This window comes from Ascochyta rabiei, chromosome 22, assembly GCF_004011695.2.
Source record: "Ascochyta rabiei chromosome 22, complete sequence".
NCBI classification, from domain to species: domain Eukaryota; kingdom Fungi; phylum Ascomycota; class Dothideomycetes; order Pleosporales; family Didymellaceae; genus Ascochyta; species Ascochyta rabiei.
Genome location: NC_082426.1, coordinates 100160 through 125896, shown reverse-complemented (window position 1 = coordinate 125896; position 25737 = coordinate 100160). Strand labels below are relative to the sequence as shown.

The window sequence follows — 25737 nt, the reverse complement described above, 5'->3', positions numbered from 1 at the left end:
AGACTGAAAAGGTAGGTAGTGTGTTGAAGCGAATACTACTTCATCACCTCCAAACCCCCTCTCTGCACAAATATGCTATGCATACACTCCACACACGCTCAAGGCCGATACTACCTAGCCTTGCGATACCGCCCCTGGCGCATCTCGGCCTGCAGCGCGTCGTTCTGATCCGGCAGCGGCGCTCTCTTCCTCTCCCAGCCGTTTTGACCATCATTTTGCCCGCCATTCTGCCCGCGAACAGGTCCGCCGTTTTGCGCTGCCATCTGGATGCCCGGCGGCGCGAAGCCTTGTGGTGGTGGGGGGAAGCCGGGGGGCAGCCCTTGTGGGAAGCCGGGTGGGGGGAAGCCGGGCGGCATACCGGGTGGGAACTGGAAGTTTGGTGGGGGGCCGGGTGGAAATTGTGGTGGTGCGCCCTGCTGTGGGGGAAAGGGCGGTTGGTGTTGGGGAGGTCCGCCATGGTGTGCTAGCGGGGGAGGTGGTGGTACGGCGCCGGACTGGAGGAGGGCTGCCAGACGGCTTGGGTCCATGCCTGCGGGCATGCCGCCGGGGAAGGGTGGCGGTGGGCCACCGGCGAAGGGGTTCATGCCTGTTGGGGGAGGGGGAAGGGGTGGCATGCCAGGATGCGAAACACCGCCGATGCCCGGGAGGGCGCTGGAGCTGCCGTCTGGATTTGTGGGCGCGAGGCCGGGCAGGTTGAGACCTGGGGGCAGGAATGGGAGGGAGCCAACGCCTGCAGTTTTCGAAGGGAGCTTCTGGTCGACGAGGCCCTCGGCTTCGTCTTCGGCTTCCTGCTCTTCCTCTTCTGCGCGCTGGCGGCGCCCGTGGCCGCGGTCAAAGGTGCCGTTTGCTTCGGCGGCGGCCTGGCCGATGTGGTATCTGTCCTCGGGGTACTTTGTGTCGCCGGGGCGCGGGCGGGTCCAGAAGCGTGTGACGCGGTCGTTTGAGCCTGAGGCGAGGATGTGCCCGAGCGGGTGCCAGTCGAGGGTCCAGACGGTGAAGTCGTGTGCGTATGGGATGCTGTGGGCGGGGTAGATGGCCTGCGCAGGTGCGTTCTGCGGGTCGGCGGAGTCGTAGGGGGAGAGGGTGGGCGCCGTGGCAGCGGGAGCATTCTGCTCATCAAGGAGGTAGTGGTGGATGCTGCCGTCGACGCCGCCGGTGGAGAGGAGGTTCTTGTGCATGGGGTGCCAGGCCATGGTGATGATGTCCTTTTCGTGGCCGCGCAGGAGCAGGACGTCGCGCATCATGCGCAGGTCGAAGATGCGGGCGGTGTGGTCACGCGCACAGGTGGCGAGCAGGTTGCCCTGGGTGGGCTCGAAGATGGTCTTTGCTATTGGGTTCTTGTGTCCATGCAGCGTGGTGAGGCAGCGGCCTGTGCGCGGGTCCCAGAACTTGACCTGGTGGTCCTTGGAGCCCGAGACCAGCAGACCCTTGTGGGGGTGCCAGTCGACCGACTTGACCTCCCAGCCGTGGCCGGTGAGGGTCTGCTCCTCCTGGCTCGAGGCAAAGTCCCAGATCTTCAGCGTGGTGTCGTCGGCGCACGTGACGAACTTGGAGTCGGTCGGTGCAATGGCCAGGCCACGCACGGCTTCGGTGTGGGCCTGCATCTCCTTGACGTTGTTGAAGTTGGTCTGCCAGTACTTGACGACGCCCGTCTGGTCGGCCGACAGCAGCCAGTCGTCGGTGTGGGTGTACTCGACGCAGCGGATGGCCGCCTCGTGGGCCTGCATGATGGTCTCGAAGTTGAAGCCCATGCCGTTCCACAGCGTGAACTCGCCGCTGGTGGAGCCCGTGAGCAGGCGGCGGCCCTCGGGCGTCCACTTGACGACGTTGATGGGGTGCTTGACCTTGTTAAGGGACGAATGCACCGCTTTGGCCGGTATCGACTCGGCCGCACTGGCGAGGCGGGCGGCGGGCGGCTGCATGTCGACAATGTAGCTTGCGCTCGGCCGCTCCATCTCCGCCGTGGCCGTGTGCTTGTACCGCGGGCGGCGGTTGCGCATCCACTGCACGGTCGTCGCGCCATAGTCGGTCACGGCGCCTGGACGGTCAGCGTTGGGTTGCTACAAGCGCGCAGCAAGAGAGCATCGACATACGCTTCGGTCGCGCGCGCGGGCCGCCCTCGAACTGGTGCTGGTAGGGCTCGCGCTCCATGCTGGGGGGAGGGGGATGTCGCGACGTCTTCACCGCGGTGGTGAGGGGGGAGGCAGTCAGCGCTCCATGAACTGGCGTGGGCGTGGGTGTTGTACGTGGGTGTTGTACGTGGGTGTTGTACGTGGGTGTTGTACGTGGGTGTTGTGCGTGGGCGTTGCACGTGGGCGTTGTACGTGCACGGGTTGCGGCGCGTTGTTGTTGATCGATCGACACTCACTGTCGAGGTTTGGAGTTGAGCTGGCTGTGGCTGATTGTGGCTGATTGTGGCTGCTGCGGCTGCTGTGGCTGCTCCAGGCACTCCCACACCACGGGTCCGGGGAAGGCGGAAGAGCGAACGTGGGCCCCGCAGTTCAACAATTGCAGCGCCACATCCCCTCCAGTGCACCAAGTCTGCCATGCATTGCGAGCTGATCTTCTTCTTTCGCCCACAGCTGCTGGCCAAGTAGCTGATGCCGATGCCGGTCCTGAATCCCTCCGCCCACCCGCTCCACCGCCTCTCATTCCACCACCTCGGCACAGGAGATACGCAATCCCGCCTCTCCCAACAAAAGTTCAACCCTCCCTGACAAACACCCTGGATTGCTCCTCGAGCATCGCCTGCCAGCCACCATGGCTACCCTCACCCAGGCCTTGTCCACTGGACTCAGCCCCATGGAGGCCAATTCCACCAAACACCGCGGCCGCAGTGCTGACCAGATTGGACATGCTTCGACCGGCAGTACTCCAACCCACTCCAATGGCAATACTCCAACCCACTCCAATGGCAATACTCCAGCCCACCCCAATGGCAACACTTCCACCCGGTCTAACGCCGCACCACGCAAGCGCAGCAAAGACAGCAAGTACCGCCACGTCTTTGCTACACACGCAGACACTCGCACCTCCTGTCTGAGCCACGACTCGGACAACACGCCCAGCTTCGTCGGCTTCAGAAACCTCATGATCCTGGTCTTGAGTAGGCAGCCTCCTGAACCATACCAAACTTGATGCTGACTCCACCAGTTGTGTCCAACCTGCGATTGATGATTGTCAATCTCCAGAAATACGGCGTCCTCATCTGCATCAGCTGTCACGACTATCGACGTTCAGACGTCATCACCGGCCTGCTCCTCTACCTGCTTGTCCCTGCCCACCTCTTCGTCACCTATCTCATCGAGTTGCTCGCATCGTGGCAAGCCAAGCGAGCCCACGCAAAAATAACAGACGAAAAGGACGAAGACACGCCTGAAAAGTATGCCGCCGCGTTGAGGAGCTTCAACTCCACCTGGCACACCGTCGCCTTCTTCCACAGCGTCAACGCCGTCTCGAACCTGTACATTGCGACAAAGTACGTCTACTACGACATCCACCATCCCGGCATCGGCACCCTCTGCGAGATGCACGCCGTCATCGTCTTCCTCAAGTGTGCCTCGTACGCCTTCACCAACCGCGACCTGCGTCACGCCTATCTGCACCCCAAGCAAGCAGAGCCACTTCCTGCACTCTACAACTCCTGCCCGTATCCCCAGAACATCAACTTCAAGAACATGTGCTACTTCTGGTGGGCGCCCACGCTCGTCTACCAGCCCGTCTATCCACGCACCTCGCACATCCGCTGGGGCTTTGTTTTCCGCCGCCTGCTGGAAGTCCTCGGCCTCAGCATCGTCGTCTGGATCGCCAGCGCCCAATACGCCGCGCCCCTCCTCCAGAACTCGCTCGACAAGTTCCTCACGCTCAACCTCCCTGCCATCCTCGAACGTGTCATGAAGCTCAGCACCATAAGCGTCTTCTGCTGGCTGTGCGGCTTCTTCGCCCTCTTCCAATCCTCGCTCAACGCCCTTGCCGAAGTCATGCGGTTCGGTGACCGCGAGTTCTACGGGCCTTGGTGGAACTCCAGCTCGATACGTACCTACTGGACCACGTGGAACAAACCCGTCACCAACTTCATGCGCCGCCACGTCTACTCCCCGCTCGTCGGTCGCGGCGTGCCTCCCCCTGTCGCCCAGATCATCGTCTTCCTCATCTCCGGCGTCTTGCACGAGCTGCTCGTCGGCGTGCCAACCCACAATGTCATTGGCGTGGCGTTCGTTGGCATGATGACCCAGATCCCGCTCATTGCGCTGACCGACTATCTTCAGAAGATCAGGGGCATCGACGGGAAAACGGCAGGCAACATGATCTTCTGGATCAGCTTCTGCCTGGTGGGACAGCCGCTGGGCGCGTTGTTGTATTTCTTCGCGTGGCAGGCCAAGTACGGGAGTGTGAGTAAGCAGTTCGAAGCGAGTAGAGCCGGGGGTATGTTTTCCAGGCGGTAAGTGGGAATAACCACAATATCTTGTCATAAAACTCCAAAACAAATACAAAATAGATATATTATCCCTAATAACTGCTTTTGACTTGTACTTAATCTAAACTTTATAAGTCTATTCTTTTGCTTTACTATACTCTACCGCCACTCTTGCAATTCTCTTCAGCACCTCTAACACTCTTAATACATTCCTTTCTAACCTCCTCTCTACCTACCAGACTAGCACATTCTGTTGTTAAAAAAAAAAGTAGACGTAAAATAGACAAGCTATTTCTACCTACTACTTGAGCCCCCGACTTCTACCTACCTTCCAACCAACACACCTAACCCTCACCCGTGCATCCACCCGCCCGCAGCCGCATACCCCGGCGCCTCCCTCGCAATCCCGCTCAGCACGCCCAACCCCCGCAGCACATCCTGCTCCAACACCCTCTCCGCCCGCTGGACCAACACACCGTGACCCCCGCCTCGACGCATTGCGTCTGCCACCCGCGCCAACCCCAGTTTCATGGCCGTCTTGCTCTGCGCAGAGGAATGCGGGCTGGGGCTCTGCAGTGCTAGATCGGCTAGACAGAGGATCCGCACTGCCCAGGTGAAGACGCGGGGTTTGCTGGCCCAGCCTAGCGGGCCGTCCGTGGGCGCTGCATCTGCATCTGCATCTGCATCTGCATCCGCAGTGTCTCCGGCGTATGTGCGAGCCAGCACGTCGAGCGCGGTTGCTGTCCACGCCGCTGCGCTCTCTACTGCCGAAGCAGGCAGGGAGGTGGCGAGAGAGACGCAGATGGAAGACCAGGCCAGCGCGTCTAGGACGTCGTCTTTGTGTTGGTTCTGCTTCTCCTGCGCGAATAGCGCGGTGTTGGGCATTAGTTCCCTTGAGAGAATGGCGGTGAAGGGGGTTTGGAAGAGTGGGGTGCCTTGGGGAGTGTCGAGCAGGCGGCGTAGGGCGTGGGTTGCGAGTGCAGTGGAGGTTGGGAAGAGAGAGAGGAGGTGCGTGAGTAGGTTATGGGTTGCTAGGAGCGGGACTGTAGGCGCTGATTTTATCTTTGGGCTCGTGGTCAGGAATGTGGATGTTGCGAGAGCGCCGCAGTCGCGGATCTCGTCGTCGTCGTCTTGGAGTGTGTCGTATACGATTAGGCCCAGCCCCAGCACGAGCGGAGATGGTTGCGATGATGGTGTTTTCGAGCTCCAGAGGTGATGCAGTGCGCATACCGACTGCGCGGCGGCGAAGCGCGTGTCGAAGGGGTTGGTGTCCATGATTGTCATGCGCAGGAGGCGGATGTAGCGACTTGTGGACGCGAAGATGGTGTCATGGGATTCCGGGAGCGTGTGGTAGGCATGGTCGATAAAGAAGCCGAGGAGGTGCAGGGCGCTCTGCACGTTTGAAGGCGGAGCAGAGAGGCATTGGTCCTCCAGTCTTGCCAATGTATCGAGGAGCTGCGAGTCGGTGACAAGGGTGAAGAATTCGGTCCTCGCAGACTCGTTGTCGAGGGCGTCTGCCAACACAGATTGGGCTTTGGATACGACTTCCACATCCACGGCGTTCAGAATAACACGATGTACGTGTGCCATAAGTAGCGAGATCGGCTTTGTGGGTGCGTTCGAAAAGGCCTTTTGGATAATCGTTTCTAACGTCTCCAGTGCAGCGCAGCAGGTATCTGGATCCTCTGTTGCTAGAAGCATAAGAGTATCACCGATGCTCTGGTAATCTTCAGAGACAATCGTGCCTAAGGACTCGGGCCTGATGATAGTTCGATCGGTAATGAATAGTCTAGCCAAGGCTTCGATACGGAGAGAGCTGTCGGATTCACCACAAACACCCAGCTCGTACTCTGGACCGACTTCAATAGACGACATGAGCTGTGTCCATGCATGCAACACAGGCTTCGATTCTTCACGCTGTAGCACGGCCAGGCCGCATGTGCTTACGATGTCAAGGAATACGGTATCGACGAAGGGACATGTGTTATGGGTGAACCAGAGTTCAACACAGTTGATGAGTTCGAGCAGTAAAACTTCGATTCCTTGCGAGGCTGCACACGTCAGCGATGGGATCATGATCAGAAGCGATATTGAGTTTACCCGGACTGGTCTGGTCATTGACAAGCTTCCTTATCATATATTTTACAGCCAGCAGCAGGCCGTGGCGGTGGTTAGCAGAGCTGCATCCGGTCCTCAACATCTCAAAGGCTGCATCGTGCACCTCGTGCGAAGGAAGCAGTGACACCACAGTCCGTGCTGCCATGTCGCGCATGTGCCAGTGCGGACTTGCCAAGAGCTTCTCCACAGAGGCTCGGATTGGACCAAGTTCATTCGTAGGTGGTCGCGCTTGTCGCAGAATTTGTAGTGCTGGGAAGACGCCTTCAGCTCCATGAAGATCGAAAGGATTGCTGCTCTCTGACGTGTTCTCCAGTGTTTGCTTGAGAGGACCAGCCGGATCAAGGAGGTCAGAGAGTATGCTCAGTAAGCTGGGGTAGTTGTCGTAAGAGAACCGAGATGTCTTTGCACGGTCCTGTTCTTTCCAGTCTTGCGCTTCACTGCTCCCCAGAAGCCTTTCAATCAGGGCTTTGAAGAGCATAAGGCTACAATTTCGAATGGGCCAGCTGTTCGCGCTGTCAGTCAAAACGTTTCCGACAAGTGCAGTTCAACATACATGTTCGAGTTGAGGGTCTTTGCTGCAAGCTCCAGGCCTTGTGCAATGTACGCTTCTGATGCTACGCTGAGCTTCGAAGTTGTGAAGATCTCCTTGATACAGTTGATCGCATGCACCTGTGGTAATCGACTCTCTTCAATATTCGTATGTTGCGCCTCAACAGTCGCCTCATTGACCAGGTCGTTCATGGCGCGCGCGAGCAACTTCCCGCCAGCTTCTGGCTCAGCTGCAATTATGCTGGCCATGAGTGTGGGAATGCCAGCCGATCTCCTTGTGATCGCACCAGCTTTGTCTTGCATCGATCGAAGTGTTTCCTGGCATTAGATGTCAGGAGCTGTTAGGGTATGACTTTTACGCACTCACTTGATACCACGCCTCTGGCAGTGCTTGGAGTTGTGGGATCTTGGAGGTGGCACAACGGCGACAAAAGGCCGCGAAGGTCTGAGCAACTGTCGAGTGTGCACCGCGATGGCGAAGCTCCAAGAGCTGTGTAAAGCAGAGCCGACCGAGCCTTTCAAAGACATTTGGTGTGATCATCGCCTGCCCATCGTCGCCAATTGTAGCCTTGGTGATCATTGTACGGATTAAAACGCTATAAATGTAAGTGGAAATAACTAACACCAGCAACATGAGCTCACCTAGCCTCTTTAAGACCTCTCCACGAGTAGCTCAGAACTTCCCTCGTGTCCAAGCTGGCTGATTCTTCCATCTCGTCTGGTACGTTTCCTTCTGGTGCATCGGCGCAGAGGACGTTGAAGACAATAGTCCAGAGCGACTCAAAGCTCGTAATGATGTCACCATGAGATTGTACCCAAGTGTGGCGAGCGTCAGTAGACTCTTCTGCAATTTTGGGGTAGAACCCATCCTGGTCGACAATATAGCTGTGAAGTATGAGTCAAATCGGCTTTCAATCGAGTGTCAATAGAACTCACGTCAACGCAGCAAACATGCCGTGCACTGGACGGCCGTTGACAGCTTCCGAGAGGTTTGTTCTGGCAACCTGGAGTGTTTCCTCAAGCTGCTTGTTCAGGCCCTCAAACACTCCAAACCTCGATGATGGCGAATCCGATAAGTTTGTGGCACTCGAACTAGCCACAGAAAACTGCAGTGAGTAGGCCCGAGCGACACCATCTGCATGGTCAGCGCGCCCTGTACAGAGCATCATGGCCTCAGCGCGAGCAACGAAGCGTGGAAGCGTTGACGTCACCACTGCATCTCTTTCAACGCCTGGTAGTGTTGCAAGACATAACTGAAGGGCGGATATGGAGGCTTCTCGAATATCATCAAAGGGATCCATGACCAAGTCTAGCAGCGACCGAATCAGTTGTTGGTTCGAGGTCTGTAATCCATGCGCCCAGTTCAACTCTCCCTGAGCTGACTTCGATAACTGCGCATGTGGCACTTCCGGGTCAACACCAGACTTAAGAACGAGAATTAGAGATCTGAGAGCCGTGATGCGGCGTTGATATGTGCCGGTCGACCGGAGTTCCCACTCAAGGAATTTTATGTACCACACGACGAAGGCCAAAGATTCCATCAGTGGGTCCTCAAAAGTTGTCCCGGCACATGAGTTTTGCTGTTGGAGACACTCTTTGGGGAATGGTAGCCGGCCTTGCTCTGGCGTGCGACCCTTGATCAAGCTTTTCGACAGAGTGGCTGTACTCGCTCGGAGCCGGTCAAACAACTTTTGTGTATAGCCGTGAACTTCTCGTCGGAAGTAGGCATCAGTGTCTGAGTGTAGGTGGATCAAATTACGTTTGAGAGACTTGAAGATGCCACCAGTCATGGGCTTTGTGATGGCAGTAGAGTGCACTGAGAGAAATACGCCGGCTAGCCTGACCTCGGGCTCAGAGTGAGACATCCAAGCGCCAAAAATGTCGTCGGGCAGGTTCAGGTAGTTGCCCTGTACTTCGACTCGATCGCATACACGAAAGTCTGTGTCAAATTAGCTCCTTCTGCTCCCTGGCTGCAAGTCTTGCATCTCAACTCACCGATGTCCCGAACAATCGTCAACTCCTTGCCAGTCTCAAGGGCAGCCAACAAGATCTTGAATTCCTCAGAGCGTTCCAACCCACTGGTTTGAGACTCGTATGTGCGCAGGGCTTGAGGCAAAACACCTCTCGATTGCACATGTACGCCAAAGCGCAGGTAGGAGAGGAAGCGAAGGTACTCGTCGATATTTGGCAGGAAGCAATGCGGGAACACATTGGCTTTGAACTCACGCAAACGATCCGGCCACTGATGTAGTGTCTGTACGACTGGTTCTATCCATAATGGCGAGATGGCTGTGCTGCTACTCTGAGTTGCGTTATCAGGCAGCTGGCGTGCCTGGATCAGGAAGTTCTTGACCAAATGCCCCGCCGAGAGTGAGGTATCGTGGTGAACCACCCACACAAGGAAAGCATTGAAAAGAGTTTGCGAAGAAGATGTCCCAGAATGTCCATTGGATGCGGACTGAGCTCCGTACAGCTCAAGCAGTTGTGCTATCGACACCACGTCTCGGAGAAGGAAATGTGCTAGACCCTGCAAGGCCGGCTTGACTTTGACACGGTCTTGTCGGTCACAGATGATGTCCACAAAAGTTGCTGCAGCCTGTAGTCGGAGTTCTGATGCGTGCGTGCTCTGGTTCTTTGTTATGACACTTGTTAGGAGCAGGAGCATCTGTCTCATCGATTTGCCTTTGGCATCATCTGATCTCTGTAGATAAATGTTGAACAATCTGAGCCATATCGAGTGGTCCAGGATCGCGTTGCGTGCATACTCGGTCTTTGATGCCTGGCAGCATTCAATAATCGAACACAGTGCATTCGATGCTGCAGCTCGATGCCCGGGATTCAGATCGGGCAGATCAGCGGTTTCCAAGAGAGGATCAATTAGGACGTGAAGCTCTCTGTCGAGGTCAGCAATGATTGGAACTTGAACTTCGATGTTCACGGACTTTGCATCCTTACTTCACGCCGGTGATTGGTTCCTTTTCTGCAAATCGAGGGATGGCCTTGGATGCATTCTTGGCTAGGTCCCGCAGCGCCTTCTCTGGAGTGGGTATTGTTTGCTTTCCCTCAGCCCCTGCCATTGCTACAAATCGCTCAATGGTCGGGAGAGGCGTTAAGGTCACGGACCACAGATTTTGAGGTGAGATTTGGGTTGTGACACGCTGGGAATGTGGGGCAAAATTTCTCTTTGACGCTAGTCTTCCACGACCTCACGACGATGCATTATTGCAGCTGGACCTCGACCATCGATTTCAACGGGATCAAGACTTCTAAAGTAGTCGTATGATCATCGTGACTTGTGACGATCTAAATCGCAGTCTCTTGACATGTTCCATCACTCCTGGACCCGATCTGGACAAGCATTAATCAGGATGTTGCCTTGTGAGAAGGTTCAAAATTTGTTAACCGGTGCACGATTTTCTTGTTCTATCTCCAAGATGTTGGTGGTGTCGTTGAATGCGTGTTGGCAATCTCCAGGTGGGCCGGGTTCCGCACGCCAGTCCAAAAAATACCTTTATTGAGGAATCTCAAAGCTTCTGTCACGAGTGAGATCAAGCTGCAACAATCAACACGAGGACGTTGTATATAGAATCTATATGTGCCCAAACGACATGCATTGACCCAAGCTCTCTAGACTAAACCCTCAGCCCAATATAAACCTACTGCGATGGTGGCTCGATATAAGGTCGGTGCGCTACGGCTCGAGCTTCCACATCCCGAGCCTGTCCCAACTTCGAACCGCGAGCAAACAGCAACCTGGCACTAGTGGAGCTAGTCCGACACCTCAAGAGATCGTTATCAGGTGTACAGCCACCCGCGTATCCAGAGTACCGGCATTGTGTCACGCAACGGCTGTTCGGACAATCAGCCCCAGTATTGCACGGTTGCCCGCAGCTGCCGCCATTCGTAGACTTGGGGTATTGTCAGCTTCAAGACGTATGTACACTTCCGTGAGTCGACTTACGCATTCTCCTACATTGTCTGTTGTTGGGTAACAAACACAACTTTCAGAGTTCGCGCAAAAGGTGTTTGATCCGCTGCACTGGTTGTAGTCTGGCTTAGGAGCTGCCGTCACAGTGGCTGTCGCCGTCACAGTGGTAGTCGTTGTAACAGTATTCGTTTCAGTAGTTGATATTGTAGCAACAACAGACGCGGTTGAAGTAGTTGTTATGCTGACCGTGGTGGTAGCTGTGGTGGTAGCTGTTACCGTTGGTGTCGTCGTCACACTGGTCGTCTTGGGCTTCTCAATACACGTGCAGACTGCACCGACGAAAGCAGAGGCTTGACTAAGAATGCTCTTCCATTTGTCAGATGTTGGATCAGCACGCTTTGCGTATGGAACTGTTATAGTGGTGGTCGTTTCAACTGATTCGGTCAGCAGGATGCTACACGCGAGTGAAATGGCAAGACGGACAGGTAATAGTAGCTGTCTCATGGGTTGTCAATGTGGATGTTGAAGTCGAATAGGTCGTGGTGACTGTAGCTGTCCCTGTGGTAGTGGCTGTAATGTAAACAGTTTGTGCCCTCGTTTGCGTCGGGGCTACGATAGTCGACGTTTGGACCGGCACTGGGAACTTCGAAGAGCAGAATGTCTGGGCAGGAGGGTATTTGGAGACATCTCTCCCAACAAGTGCATATAATCCACCCTTGCATCCCGGATAGCTCTGTGCGTGGACGGAAGTAAGGAAAGCAGCCGCGCAGAACGCAAGGCCGGTAAGATACATGGCTAAAAGATCTCTAGTTGTAGATGAGAATTAAAGCTCGCTCGAATTGAGAAAGTCTTACGGCGGTGCAGTTTAATATTCACCCAGGTTCGGACCATCAGCTGACTGCTCGCTATCAGAGGTCTGGACTTGAACATCTGCATTTTGGTATCTGGACCCATCAGGATATGCCTCGTGTGCTTTGGGCGCAGCTGAGTATGTCTTCTGGTGGCTTTTGGCTTTTTGTCTGATATGCAATCAGAACAACGATCCCTGCGAGTATCTCTGGTCGCTCAGCAGGCCTTGTGGAAGATGAAGCCCTCTCACACAGAGCTAACGACCAGGGGCTGGCTGAAAGACCTAAGTGCGGGGAAATTTCTCGCGCCAAAATAGCGGTCATGGTTGTAGCAGAGAGTGGTTGTTAATGAAGTCTTGCATCTTCTACGTCGTCTTCTTCCATCATTTTTGCTGGTCTCTTGTTGTGAGGTAGATGAGTCTGTGTCTGCGCAGCATTTACATCGTGTCTTATGAGAAACTCGCGATCTTTTCGAGCATTTCCCGTGTGTTTTGGCGTCGGCACGGCTCGGGGCCGGCTTTCGTGTGGCAAACTGTTGTCTGCGACTATCGAAGGCTTGCAGGACTCGAGCCTCCAAAACGCACAAGCCCGACTAACGTAGGACAAGAACAGCTGGACTCAAGAGACTAAAGCCATCCAATACAGGAAGCCAGAGCGAAAATTTCAAGCCTGACTTGGTAACCTTTCGCGCTTAATGTTAGCCTCATCCAGCCTAATTCACACGAGGTTATCTTACTTTTAGCTTCGCAGGACGGCTTGCCCTGCGCGCCACCCAGCCCTAACGGTCAGCGAGTTTACGGCTCAGCTCAGTGCCAAAGATCGAGCGATCTCAGAAATGCTCTAGTTAAGCAGCAAATCGCGATAAAGCTTTACCAAGTTCGGAACTGCACATGATCAGAGTGGTATGAAAGGTCTCTGGGTTGTACTGTTGTAAGGCCGTTACCTATGAGATGAACATCACTCTTGTGTTCAGCTCTCATGCTTTTCGAAAACGTACAAGATTGTCAGCAGTATTCTCTGGCAGTTTTTGCAGGTGGTCGAAGAACATGGTATAATAAACGTTGCTGGCTAGGCTATTTTAGTGCATCTTCCAAAATGCGGGGAGCGTAGCACGCATCGGCTCCACCTGTACATCCAGCAAAAAGGACTTGGGTCAGAGCCGATGCTGGAGAGGCACTGGCTTCCGTTGCTATGACCCTAGTTGCACCAAGACCGCGGTCTCTGGGAGGCGATTTGAGGCAGCCCATAGAGGATATCGACTGTATTTTTCATGTACAACACCACGGGTTTTTAGTATCTGTCGCTGACGTTGCAGCAGTCTGACAGTTTGGCTGGACAAGTTTTTTTTAGCCGATCGAGATACACGTTGTACTCAAACGTCCCTTTACGCTTGAAGCCTGAAGCAGTACTTGAACATCGCGAACCAAAACTGGTAGTCCTATCCCTACTATCGCGGCGTTCAAGCGAAAATGCCGCCGTTTGCCTCGTCTGCATCCTTATAGTGCACGCCACGCGCAAGTTCGCATGGATCCGGAGCGTAACCGATCGAACAGTGCTCCCATTCTTCATCATCCATGAGGTAGCGTTTGAAGTTGAGAGCGTGGTAGATGTTGCCGAAGCGAAACTCGATGAAGTGGTGCTGTGTTGGTCTTAGTCAAGGGTTCAGATGATGTACGCCACAATGTACTTACTCCACGCGCCGTTTTGCCCTGCTTGATGCGATCAACGTCTCTTTTGACTTGTTGTTTGCCACGTGCAAGGTTGAACAGAGCTACATCTGACCAGTCGTTGTCGGCGCCAGTAGCTCGAACGCAACGAGATGCATCTCCGTCAATGCAGTTTTGAATCACGTCATTAATGGAACTTGGCCCTGGCTGCTTGTCCACAAAGACGATCGTCTTCTTTGTGCCACCATAGACCTCGATTCCGTTCTCAGTGGCATCAAGATAATTCTGGCAGGCTTTTGGCGTGAGGAACTTGATTAGGGCGTGCTCCGATCCAGTCTCTGGCATGGAGATTGACTCGAGCCTGCCGCCCCACACAAGGGCCTGCAGCTCGTTCAGAGACTTGACGCCGGACACGCCCTTCAGGACACAAGTACGGTATACAGCACCTATATCTTGTCAGCATCGTCAATGAGTCTGCAGTCTCATTCTAGAACATACTGTGTTCACGCCTCTCTTGGGAAGGCCAGGCTTTCATACCGTCGAGCGGATCGGCTGATGCCACCTTTGCGGCGCTTGTGGGACGGGCATTTGTCGTAGCTGTGTTCGGTTTAGACACATCAGCTCCAGCAGTGTTCGGTTGCGCACTCAATGGGCCTTCCGCCTTCGGCAGTACATCGAGGATATTCTTGCATAGACCGGCGACATGCTCTAGGCTGTCAAGGGCGATGTAATTGCCCTCAACCAGAACAGCACAAAGTCGGAGGAAGTTACCATTGTTTTTGTGTAGCGTTCTCATGACGAAGTCTGCAGCTATAGGTTCTGGGCTGAGGTTAACCTTGTTGTTGACGTATGTCACCACAGCGAAGACGTAACGTGCACACAATTTTTCGACTTCCACTGGCTGGAGTTTGGTCCGCGCTGGGGCATAAGAGACGTGAAGCTTGTTCGAAACGGTCTTGATGCTCTGTGCAATGTTATCAATGCTGGGAGGAAGTGCACCAATGTACTCTGCAGCTTTACGCAGATACTCTTGCTCGTCTTGGGAACTGTCATGCCAATTAATGGAAGGTAGTGTTTGTTGCACCAAGAGAGTCGATTGAGGTTCTCTAGGCTGGTCTCGGAGACGTTGAAGGTCCACCCGATCGCTTGAGGGAGCCGAAGCTTGTACTGCAGCTGTGCTGATATCCAAGCGGTCCTCGAACGAGAACATCGACTTGTCTGGTGCAGCGGGCGAGAGCTCTTTCGCCGGCCTGGACAGAATGGTAGAAGATGCACCTGACAGTCGCGCATACATGTCCTCCAGAGAGGGCGGAGGCAGATCGATCTTTGAGGGTGGAAGCGCTGTTGCGGCAGTTCTTGAGCTAGGCTTCACAGCAGGCCTGGTGGCTTCTGTTCTCTCATTTCTGGCAGCTGTTGTCAGTCATCTGAAGCAATGCGGGCTGTCATAGCAAAGATTTGATCGAGGGTGATCGTGTACATACTCGTTGGTTACTATTCGCTGTGCTTGGGCGAAGCCAAGAGCAGTCGAAGAGACTGAAGTTGGTAGCGAAGTCATGACCGGCGACGAAGCTGGGGCTGCCGGAGGTGTCTTTGGAAGAGACGCGCTAGGTGCTGGGCCAGCAGCGCTCACGATCTTGACCACTTTCTTCTTGAGTTTGACGGTGCCCACGTCAGCGGCAGGCTGCACCGCAAAGTTGCTTCGAGCGTCTTGTGAAGACCTCGCATTCTGTGGAGATCTCGCATCTTGGTGACTGAACTGACCAGAGCTGCTGCGAGCTGGACCACCATGTAGTGGAGTTTGATTCATGGTGGTACTAGACAGCGATTAAGGTGGAGGTAATGACCAGATAAGGCGTTGAGGTGAGAGTGGAGGCGACGGGACGAAGTAAGAGCTATCCACTGTTGCCGGTGAGGTCACCGTGCGCTTGGCAAAAGTTTTGACGACAAAGTACCCATCTGTGATGCGCAGTAAGCTTTGGAGAAGGCCAAGGTAAAGGAGCTCGCATGTACCACTCTGTTTCTGCCGTTTGTCGACTGGAAGGTTCTCGATGCCTTCAATACAGGCGTCGAGACCGGTTTGGTAGAGCATCTCTTCACTACTGCAATGTGGAAGACGAGGCGACCGTGAAGCTTGACCAAACATGAAACAGCAGGGTCGATATCAACAGCAGTTGAATTAAAATGTCGAGATGTAAGAGTTTGGCTGACAAGGGTAGGTGTGTGGAGGCAGTCTGGTTTGTGACTTTTGTGTCTGGCAAGTAGGGCCATCATGGTGAGAAATGTGGAGGCTTGGCTATCTCCTGAAGTGCACCTTATGAGACATCTCGAAGTCTGATTGAAAACGAGGCCGTAAAGCATGAAATCGTAAGAAGATCTTGCAGAAAGAGAGTCTGTCACATGTGCCACGTGCGCTGAGAATCGACACGCATTTAACAGCGGTGAATAGGAAATGCAAGCCAAACCATAATCTCTGTCACGGCTCACAAGGACCGAAACGCGCTACTATCGATGAGCATATGGAATACACAGCTGCCGGTGCTATAGAAACGCTCTCACAGCTTGCTCCACGATCATTCATGCATAGTGATAGAAGATCGACTAGCCGTAGCCGGTGCGTATACCCAGCACCTCGAGCCTGCCCTTGACGCATGTGTAGAGATGGCGGAAGTGGACAGCAATACAAGCATCTTGTGATATCAATCAGGATCGATGGCTGTGGTTGAGCATGTGGAGTGGCTGGGGTTTCCGGTAGCGCTTGCCCCGTGCATGGGAGATCTGCCGACGTCACTCTGTCACTGCACCCGGTGCCCGGTGCCTGAAGCTCACGACTCCACCAGCAAAGCCCAGAATAGCTTGCGCCCTCCACGCCGCCAAACACTTTTCTGGCTTCCCGTACAACACCACGGCGCCAAAGTTTCCCGTTCTCTTCAAACCGGCTCTACCCCGCCATGTGGGACGACGAGGATAACAATCCGTACGGGTCCTTTGCCCGCCATGATTCCAATACCTCCGATGTGACTGGGCTAGCCTCCCCTGCTGCCTGTACGGCTTCAACCCCCAATGCTGGATCTCGAACCGGGCTTTGAGCTGACCACGCTGCAGTACCCTATCGACCGGCAACGCCGCCCTCCGAGGCCTCGTCCCCCGCGCAGGATTCGCCCGAATATGTCGCGCAGAGAGACATGAGCGATATCGACTACGACGAGGACCAGCAGAGCGAAGAGCCTGTTGCGCCCAAGAAAGGGGGCTACGACGCGCGCGTGGAGCAATGGCTGTACGAGAACCCAGGGCAGCTTATCCTCATCACCGAGGCAGGGAAAGACAACGTCAACTTCATACAATACACAATCAGCTGCGGCGTACGATACACTTGCCCAAGCATAGGAAGTAGCTAATGCTGGTACAGGGCCTCGAAGTAAAGCGCAGGTACTCCGAGTTCGCTTCGTTACGAGCGACGCTGGTCAGCCTGCACCCAACCCTCATCATACCTCCGATCCCCGAGAAGCATTCCATGGCAGACTACGCTGCACGGCCGACAAAAGCAAAGGAGGATGCTGGCATCATAGAGCTGAGGAAGCGCATGCTGGCAGTCTTCCTCAACCGATGTAGGGCTATGAAGGAAGTCATGGAGGACGGTGTCTTCTGGCGATTCCTCGACCCACACACGAGCTGGGTGGGTAGCTTCTGCTGACACTGAATCTATTTCCAAAAAAAAAAAACTAACAAACACCCCCAGAACGAGGTACTGAGCAGTGCGCCGGTCGCCAACATCCCCAAGCAGATCCTGAAAGCACCGCCGCTGGATACCGCGAACCCCAGTCAAGCGCACAGCTATCTCCCTGTCCCATCCTCATCTGCCAAGCTGAAGTCTTCCGGTCCTACATCCAGCTCTGGTACGCCCACATCACCACCGAGTCACGCCGCCCTCCCTTCGGCCGCTGCGCATACAACACCTGGGCCACAGGTCTTTGGACGATTCCCTCCAGAGTCGCGCGATTTGTCAGAAGAGGAGCTGGATCCATACTTTGTCAACTTCGAGCAATCATCAAAAGAGCTGGAACATCTGCTGCAAGGGCCAATGGAGAAGGTCAACAGGCGATTGCTCACCCACTTGTCGGCCTGGGGCGACGATATGGCAGATCTGGGCGCGCGCTTCAATGCCTTCTCGCTATCGGAACAGTCACAATCGCTTGCCGCCGCGATAGAAAAGACTGGGCAGGCGGTCGACTCTACCTACGTGTCCACGACCGAGTTATCCTCTTCCCTCAGCGCAAGTTTCGCCGAACCCATGCGCGAAAGCGCACAGTTTGCTGGGGTCGTTCGAGCTGTCTTGAAATACCGCATCCTGAAGCGGATACAAGAAGACATGACCAAAGACGAACTCGAGAAGAAGCGGAACCTCCTTGAATCTCTCGAGCGCAGCGAAGCAGAATCCAAGCGCCTTGAGCAGCACCTCAGCGGCGTCGGCCACCAACCCCCTACACGGAGTCGTGCAACTTCGCACAGCTCGCAACGCAGCGACAACTCCGAGCCCAGGCGAAGCGCAGAGGTTGACCGGGCGTCAATCGATTCGGATTTCCCGCCTACGCATGGCGATGGATCACCGCCGTCGAGTCACCAAGGAGCACCAGATAGCCCGGACCTCAACTCGCACCCAGGCAGCTTGCACAAGAAGACAGCCAGTGGGAACTTTGTCACAAACAAGCTATTTGGCTCCATCACACATGCATTCCGAGGTATGGCGGATGTCGATCCAGAGAAGACCAGGCGGGATCAGATCGGCAAGACGAGAGACAGTCTGGTGCAGGTGAGTGTTTGATACATGCAGAATCAGAAGGCCAGCAGGCTAATCCCCGTGCAGCTCGAGCAAGCCCTGGGCGTCGCAGAAAAAGACACCAAAGACGCCAGCTCCGGCGTCATGAAAGACCTCCGCCGATTCCAGGAAGAAAAGGAAAACGACTTGCGCCGCTACATGGTATGTGCCCACCACTCGTTCAATGGCATGTCGCTGGGACTAATCAACGTGTAGATGGAATTCGCACAGTGCCACATCGACTGGGCGAAACGCAACAAAGCGGCTTGGGAGGAAGCAAGGGCCGAAGCCAATAATATCCAGCACCCGGCGGACGAGTATCCGCGGACTGCAAACGACGTGTAGATGGGCGTGTAATACTGTAATAGGGTTGGCTTGCATTGGAACACATAGTATCATCAATGCAGTGAATGCTTGCTTGCTTGCTTGCTTGCTTGGTCTGGATTGGTATACTGCTGCTGCTGCTGCTGCTCTCCTATCCCATCCTACGTTTCGTTTCAGCCCTGCCTGTCACGAACCTGCTGCTAGAAAGTCGTGGTCGCCAGTCGGCTCGCTGCGTTCTTGGCGTCAATGCGGTCATCGTCCTCCTCGCCTGCCGTGGTACTCGCTGCTTTGCTCGATGCGCGCTTGCGTCCATGTTCCGACTCCTCCTCGTCCTCTTCGTCCCCCTCGGGGAGCGCGGCAGGAATGCTGCCGCTCACGCTCCTGTTCAGCCCATCGCCCGGTCGCCGCGGCACGCCGGACCACGCATCGCCCTTGGGGCCTTGGGAGTTTGCGAGCGAGACGCGGCGCTGGGTGGGATGAGCTTCGCGGCCCAGCCTCGAGAGACCGCCGCTGCCGTCGATGGCGCGTATGTCTGGGCGGACAGACTCGAGGGTAGCCAGTGTGCGGCGCTCGGCTTCGATTTCGCGAATGACATACTCGCGGATCGCCTGGCGCATGTCGGCTGCAGTGCGGTCGAACCATTTCCTCTGCTCCTGGAGCAGGTTTGCGGTCACGCGTTGCGCTTTCGAGGTCAGGTATTGTTCGTGGCTACGGGCTTCGTCGAGCTGGGCGATGGCTTCGTCGACCTTGTCGCGCTTGACGCTGGAGCTAGCCTTCAGTCTGTCGGCGGCTGAAAGCTTTGATTTGGTGGCTGATTGCGCTTGAAGGAGCTCGCGGAGCAGGATGTGGCGGTTCGTGAGGGTCTCTTTAGCAATGAAGGCGTCGCTGCTGTGGTATTGGAGGGGGTCGCCGAGGGTGGTTGCTTCGGCTGTGCCTTGGGCGGCGTGGAAGTCGCCGGTGGCTTGGATGACCTTGCCCAGCTTCTTGTAGGCGTGGGCCAGTCCTACGTGCGTCTCCTGGGCGTGCAGTGCGGCGAACTTGGCACCAAGGTCCGACTCGGCAACACCAAGGTCTGCGTCGTGTTAGCGTCCCCTCTCAAGGCACGTACTTGGGCCACCTACTTCTCCTGTGCTTGACGACCTTCTCGACCTTCTGCTCGGCCTCCATTGTGCCCAGGTAGAAGGCCTTCACAATCGGACGGGCAGCGGCGAGCTCTGGGGTGTCGTCTGGAGGCGGCGCAAACTGCTTGATGACCTTGCGGCGAACGCCGGTCGCGGGTTGCTTCCTCCGCACCACGGGGCTGTATCCAAAGTCGCTCTCGACAAAGAAGACCATCTCCTCGTCGCGGATGAGAATGTCGTTGCTGCAGACGACGTTCAGCCACCGCTGTACGGCCGCCTTCAAGCGCGCCTCATCTTCGTCGGTTCCCGCGCCTGCAGATGTCGTGGCTGGCGGCACTGCGGGCACGATGGCCTCGGGACAGGCCGAGATCAGGTGCTCGCCGAGCTTCACGAACTCGGTGTGCACTCGTCGCACGTCGCGGAACTGGGTGGTCCTGAACTTGGGCAGGTTGGTCTGGGGCTGGTCAGCACAGCAAAAGCCGCAGCGGCGCGTTGTGCACGTACGTAGACGTCGAAGCGTATTATGGGGTCCTTCTTGCCGTTGCGCTCGAGTCCCGTGACCTTTGCCTGGAGCTTGTAGTGCTGCTGCTGCTGGCGCTGGGGGCGAGATGCGTGGTATCGCTGGGGCTGCTGGGGCTGCTGGGGCTGCTGGCCGGGCTCCGGAGCCTGCTGGGGCGCGTTGGGGTGCTGGGGGAGCTGCGGCGCATCCTGGCCGGGCGGCGGCTGCGGCGGCTGCGGCGGCTGTTGCGGCTGCTGTTGCGCAGAGCGGTAGGGCTCGCCGTTGTCCGTCGAAGCAGCGCCCGGGCGGCTCTGCTGGGTGTGGTCGCCGATGTATCCATATTGCCCGGAGTCCTGGCCGTACGGAGACGCGGGCGGAGGCAGCGGGGAGGAGGGGAGGTCGCTGGTGGGAGGCTGGCCGAACGGCGCGCGATTGTGCTGCGGCGACGAGGCCCACGGGCTGGAGCCGCCCGGGTACTCGGTGTCGTTGTTGGAGTAGTCCATGGTGGGAGAGGCGAGCAGCTGGCTTCACCGCGCTGCTGTTGCTGCCTGTTGACGTCGTCGAGCGCTCCTCGGCCGTGCCTGCTCCCTGCTCACCCACATGCTTGGCGGCCCTTGCCATCATCGGGCAAGGCGCGGCCCTGGACAGCTGCATCAGTGCATCATCTGCTCATCACGTGCTGCCTGCATCCCACCGTCCAGTGCCCACCACCTACACTCCAGTACAGACTTTGGCATGTGGGTTGGATGGGCGCGTTGTGCTCGTCGAGTCGTCCGGCGTGATGTGAAGGCGCCACGGAGGCTGCTCTCCACCCAGACACCTCACGCAGACCTCCTGTCACAGACCACCCGTAACATCGGCATTGTCGCCCACATCGATGCAGTGAGTCGTCTTGTTGATGCCTGGACGGGGGCACTCGCTGACTGGTGAACAGGGAAAGACAACGACAACAGAGCGCATGCTCTACTACAGTGGCTACACGCGACGAATAGGAGGTAGGCATGGCGTTGCGTATCTTCAATGCACATTCTAAACGTTGTAGATGTCGACGAGGGATCCACGGTGACCGACTTTCTGCCTGCTGAACGAGCCCGTGGAATCACCATTCAGTCTGCAGCAATCACCTTCCATTGGCCACCACAGGAACCAGGCCCAAAGCCTCCTCAAGCACCTGAATCATTTGACTCCCTCTCTCCTTCAACATTCCCGCACAATGTAAACTTGATCGACACGCCTGGCCACGCAGACTTTACATTTGAGGTCCTGCGCTCTCTCCGTGTGTTAGACGGGGCTGTCTGCATTCTGGACGGCGTGGCTGGCGTGGAGGCCCAAACTGAGAAAGTCTGGACCCAGGCTGGCAACTACCGCATCCCCAGAATCATCTTCGTCAACAAGCTTGACCGAGTTGGTGCTGCCTTTGCGAGGACCGTGAAAGAGATCGGCGTCCGGCTCCATGGCTGGCCTGCTATCTGTCAGATTCCGTGGTGGCAAGGTGGCAATGGAGACTTTGTCGGTGTCGGCGATGTCGTCAACCTCCGCGGTATGCTGTGGCAGCTAGGAGGAGACGGGAGAGCCATCCAGGCGTTTGGTCTAGAAGAGCTCGACAAGACCGATGCAAAGTTCGCTCAAGAGATCAGGAAGGCCAGAATTGCTCTGGTCGAGATTCTGAGCGAGCACGACGATGCCATGGTCGAGGCCTTCCTGGAACACGATGAAGACCACCTGGCCATACCGGCCTTGCTGGTCTGGCAGTCGCTTCGACGGCTAGTGCTACAGAGCAGTCAGACTGTTATACCAGTCTTCGCAGGTGCCAGCTTCCGCAATATCGGTGTTCAACCCCTGCTGGATGCGACCGTCGACTTGCTTCCGTCACCTCTCGAGCGCCCAGATCCAGAGATCAGCATCTCAGGCCAGAGCAGCACTTTATCCACTCTCCTTACCGCATCAGCAGCCGCCCAACCTGCGAAAGCGGCCAAGAAGCCACAACAGTCGAAAGATTTGGCGGTTCCTGACGTCAAGAATCTCGCAGCTTGTGCCCTGGCCTTCAAGGTGGTCAACGACACCAAACGAGGTGTGCTGGTGTACGTGCGCGTCTACTCTGGGTCTCTGGACAAGGGCGCAACTCTCTACAACACAAACCTGGGACTCGCCGAACGCGCGCCACGTCTGCTCAAGATGTATGCCAACGATGCTGTAGAGGTCGACAGCATCGGGCCTGGCCAGATTGGCGTGATCACAGGCCTCAAGCACGCAAGGACTGGCGATACACTGATAGTGTACAGAGGCCTGCAGATGAAGGGAACTCCTCCAGGCGGGCTGAACACCCTGCAGCTGAGACCCATCAACGTACCACCACCTGTCTTCTTTACAAGTATTGAACCACACAGCCTTAGCGAGCAGAAGCACGTCCACGAGAGTCTGGCGATACTGCTACGTGAAGATCCTAGCTTGCACCTCTCCATCGATGAAGAGTCGGGGCAGACGCATCTTGCAGGCATGGGCGACCTGCATCTCGAGATCGCACGCGACCGTCTTCTCAACGACTTCAAAGCCAAGGCGCGCATAGGCAAGATCGAGATCGGGTATCGCGAGACCATCACTTCAGCGACATCACCGTACACTTACGAGCTCGACAAACCTATTGCAGGGAAACAAGCCAAGGCGAGCATCACAGCCTCGGTCGAGCCCTTGGATGACAGCATGATCGTTCCCGGTACCCAGGTCGAGACAGAGATTGAAGATGGCCCTTTCGAGACGACGTTCACCCTCCCCGACAACAACAAGCTGTCCATCTCCCACCCTAGGCTCTCCCGCCACGACTCTGCTTCTCACAAAGCTCACATTCCACCCCACCTCTCGCTCCCAGGCATCCTTCACTCCTTCCAAGCCGGCGCCTCCGCAGCCCTGGCCCGCGGTCCCTTCAACGGCTTCCCCGTCGCCAACACACGCGTCCGCATCGACCTCGACGCCGGCGCAACGCTCTTCCCAGAAACAACGCCCACCGCGCTGTCGATGGCAACGCGCGCAGCCGTGAATGCAAGCCTACGCACCTCGATCGCCGCAAGCCCACCCTCATTCATGGAGCCTGTCATGAACGTGACAATATTCGTGCACGAATCCTCCCTCGGCGCTGTGGTGCAGGACATCTCGTCTGCGCGGGGTGGACAGGTGCTTTCCCTCGACGGCACCGAGTCCATCGCTACCTCGACGTCCACGGAGGATCTGCCACGCATCGATCCGAACCTGATCTACACGCCGCCCGATCCGTTCGCGAGCGGCACAGGCGACATGAGCAGTGGACTCGCAGACAGCCAGCGGCAGATCGTGGCGCGGGTGCCGCTGAAGGAGATGGTGGGGTACTTGAACCACCTGCGTGCGCTGACGGGCGGGCGCGCCACGTTCGTGATGAGCGTCGACGGGTTCGAGAAGATGGGGTCGCAGCGGCAGAAGGACGTGTTGGATAGCATGAGGGAGTTTTAGCAGTGTTTTCCATTTAACGAGTGCATATAGAGTGTACAACAAGAACGTATAACACGCACGATACGAGACCCCAAACAACGGGTCTTCAAATCCCCCCGACTCCTCGGCGCAGCGCAAGGTGAAAGCAAGTAACCAACGTGACCGACAATCTCATCCACCCCTCTCTTCACCTCCCCATTCCCTCCCATCCTCACACTTCTTCTCCCCTCTCCGCTCACCTCGCCACCCGCACCCCCCAACTCAACGCCAACTCGAACCCAGAACAAGATGCCACTCAAGCCCTCTCACGCAATCGTCCTCGTCCTCCTGCTCGTCACGGCGTTTGTCTGCTTCTTCGCGTACTGTCTGTACACCAGCTGCGGGCGCGCTGTCGACGCTGAATTTGTCGTGCTGCGGGAGCAGCACAGGGGAGGGGAGGTGGAGGGGAATAATTGAGTAAGTGAATGAATGAGTAGCGGAGTGTATGAAGCTGATGCGTTCAGAGATTGAGATTGAGATTGAGATTGTGATTGAGATCGATATCAACTCACCAGACGAAACAAGACAGCACGAGAGGAGACAACGCGAGGAGCGACAGTATGCGCCGTTACTCCATTCCACGAGCTTCGCTTCCTCGAGCTTCACTCTGGGCATCGTACTGCCGTCACTACACGACACACTGCGTGACACCACACGACACTGCACCGCACCGACTAGGCAGGTGATAGCTACATCAAACACACATCCCAACCCATATCCAGAACTCAGGCTCCCTGCGTGCAGCTAACACCTCTCCATGCGTGACGGCACCATGTCCAATCGACAGACACTCCAATCGACAGACACTCCAATCGACAGACACTCCAATCGACAGACACTCCAATCGACAGACACTCCAATCGACAGACACTCCAATCGACAGACACTCCAATCGACAGACACTCCAATCGACAGACACTCCAATCGACAGACACTCCAATCGACAGACACTCCAATCGACAGACACTCCAATCGACAGACACTCCAATCGACACACTCCAATCGACAAGAGAACAATGGACAGACACCAACCATCGCGCCGCGTCACACTTGCATCTCGCGAGCGTTTGCGCGTTCTCCACTCGTGACACGGCTCGTAACAAGGCACGACACACGTGGACTGTACACTCCTGATGGGTTAGGATATCCTGGATTCAGACGAGAGAGGAAGGATCTGTTGGCTGATGGTTGGATTTTATTCAGGTGAGGGAGGAAGGATTTTATTCAGGTGAGGGAGGAAGAATTTATTAGCTGGCTGTAGGATTTGATTCAGATGAGAGAGGAATGATTTGTTAGCAGATGGTTAGATTGAATTCAGATGAGGGAGGAAGGATCTGTTGGCTGATTATGGGATTTTATTCAAGTGAGGGAGGAAGGATTTATTAGCTGATTATAGGATTTGATCCAGACGAGAGAGGATCAGATCTGATTCGGACGAGAGAATAGGCAACAGCGCCAGGGGGAGCGGTAATTCGTCCGCGGTTAGCGAGATGAGCTCATCAGCCTGTGCGCCGACTTGCCAAACAACGACATGTCCGGGTAGTACTTCTCAAGGCTCTGGCGGCAGCGTGAGAAGGCGGGATGCTGCGCTCTTTGTGAATTCGTCTTGGTCAAGGAATGGTAGGGTGGTGAGGAAGAGGACGGCGTGATGAGAGCGGGGCACGTGATGTGTTTGATGGGGTTTTGTTCGATTCTTCGCTCCGTGCTAGTTAGGCTCTTCGTCTTCTCATCACGCAGCGACGCGGCGAGTCGTGTTTGGTGCCCGTCGAAGCGCTGCAGGGTCGAGGGGCCCCGCTGCAGCGCTAGCCGGTGGGGCGTGTGTTCTGACAAGCGGTGCACGCCGTGAGCGATTTCCTGGTGTGGCGCTGGTGGGCGCTGATGGGCGCACGGCCTGGCTCGTTGCAGGCTGCCACGCTGCCAGCTGCGCCCCGGGGGGTGTGGGTGAGTTACAAAAG

The 25737-nt window shown here is 56.1% G+C and overlaps 9 protein-coding genes across 9 annotated transcripts, besides 10 other annotated features; 4 read left to right on the top strand and 5 right to left on the bottom strand.

Moving 5' to 3' along the window:
* Nucleotides 1-110: 110 nt before the first annotated feature.
* EKO05_0011251 (pre-mRNA cleavage and polyadenylation factor (CPF) complex subunit) lies at nt 111-2151 on the bottom strand (the record flags this gene model as incomplete). The annotated part of the gene is made up of 2 exons (XM_038944335.1): nt 111-2038; nt 2094-2151. 2 exons carry the CDS (start codon nt 2149-2151, stop codon nt 111-113), a joined length of 1986 nt encoding a protein of 661 aa, XP_038792439.1.
* Nucleotides 769-803: a tandem repeat.
* Nucleotides 2152-2391: 240 nt separating the features above from the next.
* Nucleotides 2392-2441: a tandem repeat.
* Nucleotides 2442-2760: 319 nt separating this feature from the next.
* EKO05_0011250 (uncharacterized protein) lies at nt 2761-4445 on the top strand (the record flags this gene model as incomplete). The annotated part of the gene is made up of 2 exons (XM_038944307.1): nt 2761-3106; nt 3154-4445. The coding sequence occupies 2 exons, from the start codon at nt 2761-2763 to the stop codon at nt 4443-4445; spliced, it is 1638 nt and encodes a 545-aa protein (XP_038792438.1).
* A 323-nt stretch (nt 4446-4768) lies between these two features.
* On the bottom strand, nt 4769-10161 carry EKO05_0011249 (uncharacterized protein; the record flags this gene model as incomplete). Its single annotated transcript, XM_038944470.1, has 8 exons — nt 4769-6468; nt 6518-7038; nt 7089-7402; nt 7452-7680; nt 7727-7969; nt 8021-9023; nt 9080-9978; nt 10040-10161. 8 exons carry the CDS (start codon nt 10159-10161, stop codon nt 4769-4771), a joined length of 5031 nt encoding a protein of 1676 aa, XP_038792437.1.
* Nucleotides 5080-5110: a tandem repeat.
* Nucleotides 10162-10740: 579 nt separating the features above from the next.
* On the bottom strand, nt 10741-11805 carry EKO05_0011248 (uncharacterized protein; the record flags this gene model as incomplete). Its single annotated transcript, XM_059637948.1, has 3 exons — nt 10741-10992; nt 11046-11446; nt 11496-11805. 3 exons carry the CDS (start codon nt 11803-11805, stop codon nt 10741-10743), a joined length of 963 nt encoding a protein of 320 aa, XP_059493931.1.
* Nucleotides 11149-11185: a tandem repeat.
* A 1514-nt stretch (nt 11806-13319) lies between the features above and the next one.
* EKO05_0011247 (uncharacterized protein) lies at nt 13320-15334 on the bottom strand (the record flags this gene model as incomplete). The annotated part of the gene is made up of 4 exons (XM_038944328.2): nt 13320-13499; nt 13552-13973; nt 14026-14930; nt 15009-15334. 4 exons carry the CDS (start codon nt 15332-15334, stop codon nt 13320-13322), a joined length of 1833 nt encoding a protein of 610 aa, XP_038792436.2.
* Nucleotides 15335-16475: 1141 nt separating this feature from the next.
* Nucleotides 16476-18685, top strand: EKO05_0011246 (Sorting nexin, cytoplasm-to-vacuole targeting pathway/endosomal sorting; the record flags this gene model as incomplete). Its single annotated transcript, XM_038944354.1, has 6 exons — nt 16476-16569; nt 16630-16886; nt 16934-17200; nt 17264-18334; nt 18389-18502; nt 18557-18685. 6 exons carry the CDS (start codon nt 16476-16478, stop codon nt 18683-18685), a joined length of 1932 nt encoding a protein of 643 aa, XP_038792435.1.
* Nucleotides 18686-18751: 66 nt separating this feature from the next.
* Nucleotides 18752-18777: a tandem repeat.
* Nucleotides 18778-18792: 15 nt separating this feature from the next.
* Nucleotides 18793-18812: a tandem repeat.
* A 52-nt stretch (nt 18813-18864) lies between these two features.
* Nucleotides 18865-20787, bottom strand: EKO05_0011245 (Vacuolar protein sorting-associated protein 17; the record flags this gene model as incomplete). The annotated part of the gene is made up of 3 exons (XM_038944298.1): nt 18865-19736; nt 19786-20239; nt 20290-20787. The coding sequence occupies 3 exons, from the start codon at nt 20785-20787 to the stop codon at nt 18865-18867; spliced, it is 1824 nt and encodes a 607-aa protein (XP_038792434.1).
* Nucleotides 20366-20436: a tandem repeat.
* Nucleotides 20502-20539: a tandem repeat.
* Nucleotides 20656-20701: a tandem repeat.
* Nucleotides 20788-20884: 97 nt separating the features above from the next.
* Nucleotides 20885-23764, top strand: EKO05_0011244 (Ribosome-releasing factor 2, mitochondrial; the record flags this gene model as incomplete). The annotated part of the gene is made up of 3 exons (XM_038944364.2): nt 20885-21166; nt 21219-21279; nt 21327-23764. 3 exons carry the CDS (start codon nt 20885-20887, stop codon nt 23762-23764), a joined length of 2781 nt encoding a protein of 926 aa, XP_038792433.2.
* Nucleotides 23765-24245: 481 nt separating this feature from the next.
* Nucleotides 24246-24280: a tandem repeat.
* Nucleotides 24281-24539: 259 nt separating this feature from the next.
* EKO05_0011243 (uncharacterized protein) lies at nt 24540-24989 on the top strand (the record flags this gene model as incomplete). The annotated part of the gene is made up of 1 exon (XM_059637947.1): nt 24540-24989. The coding sequence occupies one exon, from the start codon at nt 24540-24542 to the stop codon at nt 24987-24989; it is 450 nt and encodes a 149-aa protein (XP_059493930.1).
* Between the last annotated feature and the right edge of the window lie 748 nt (nt 24990-25737).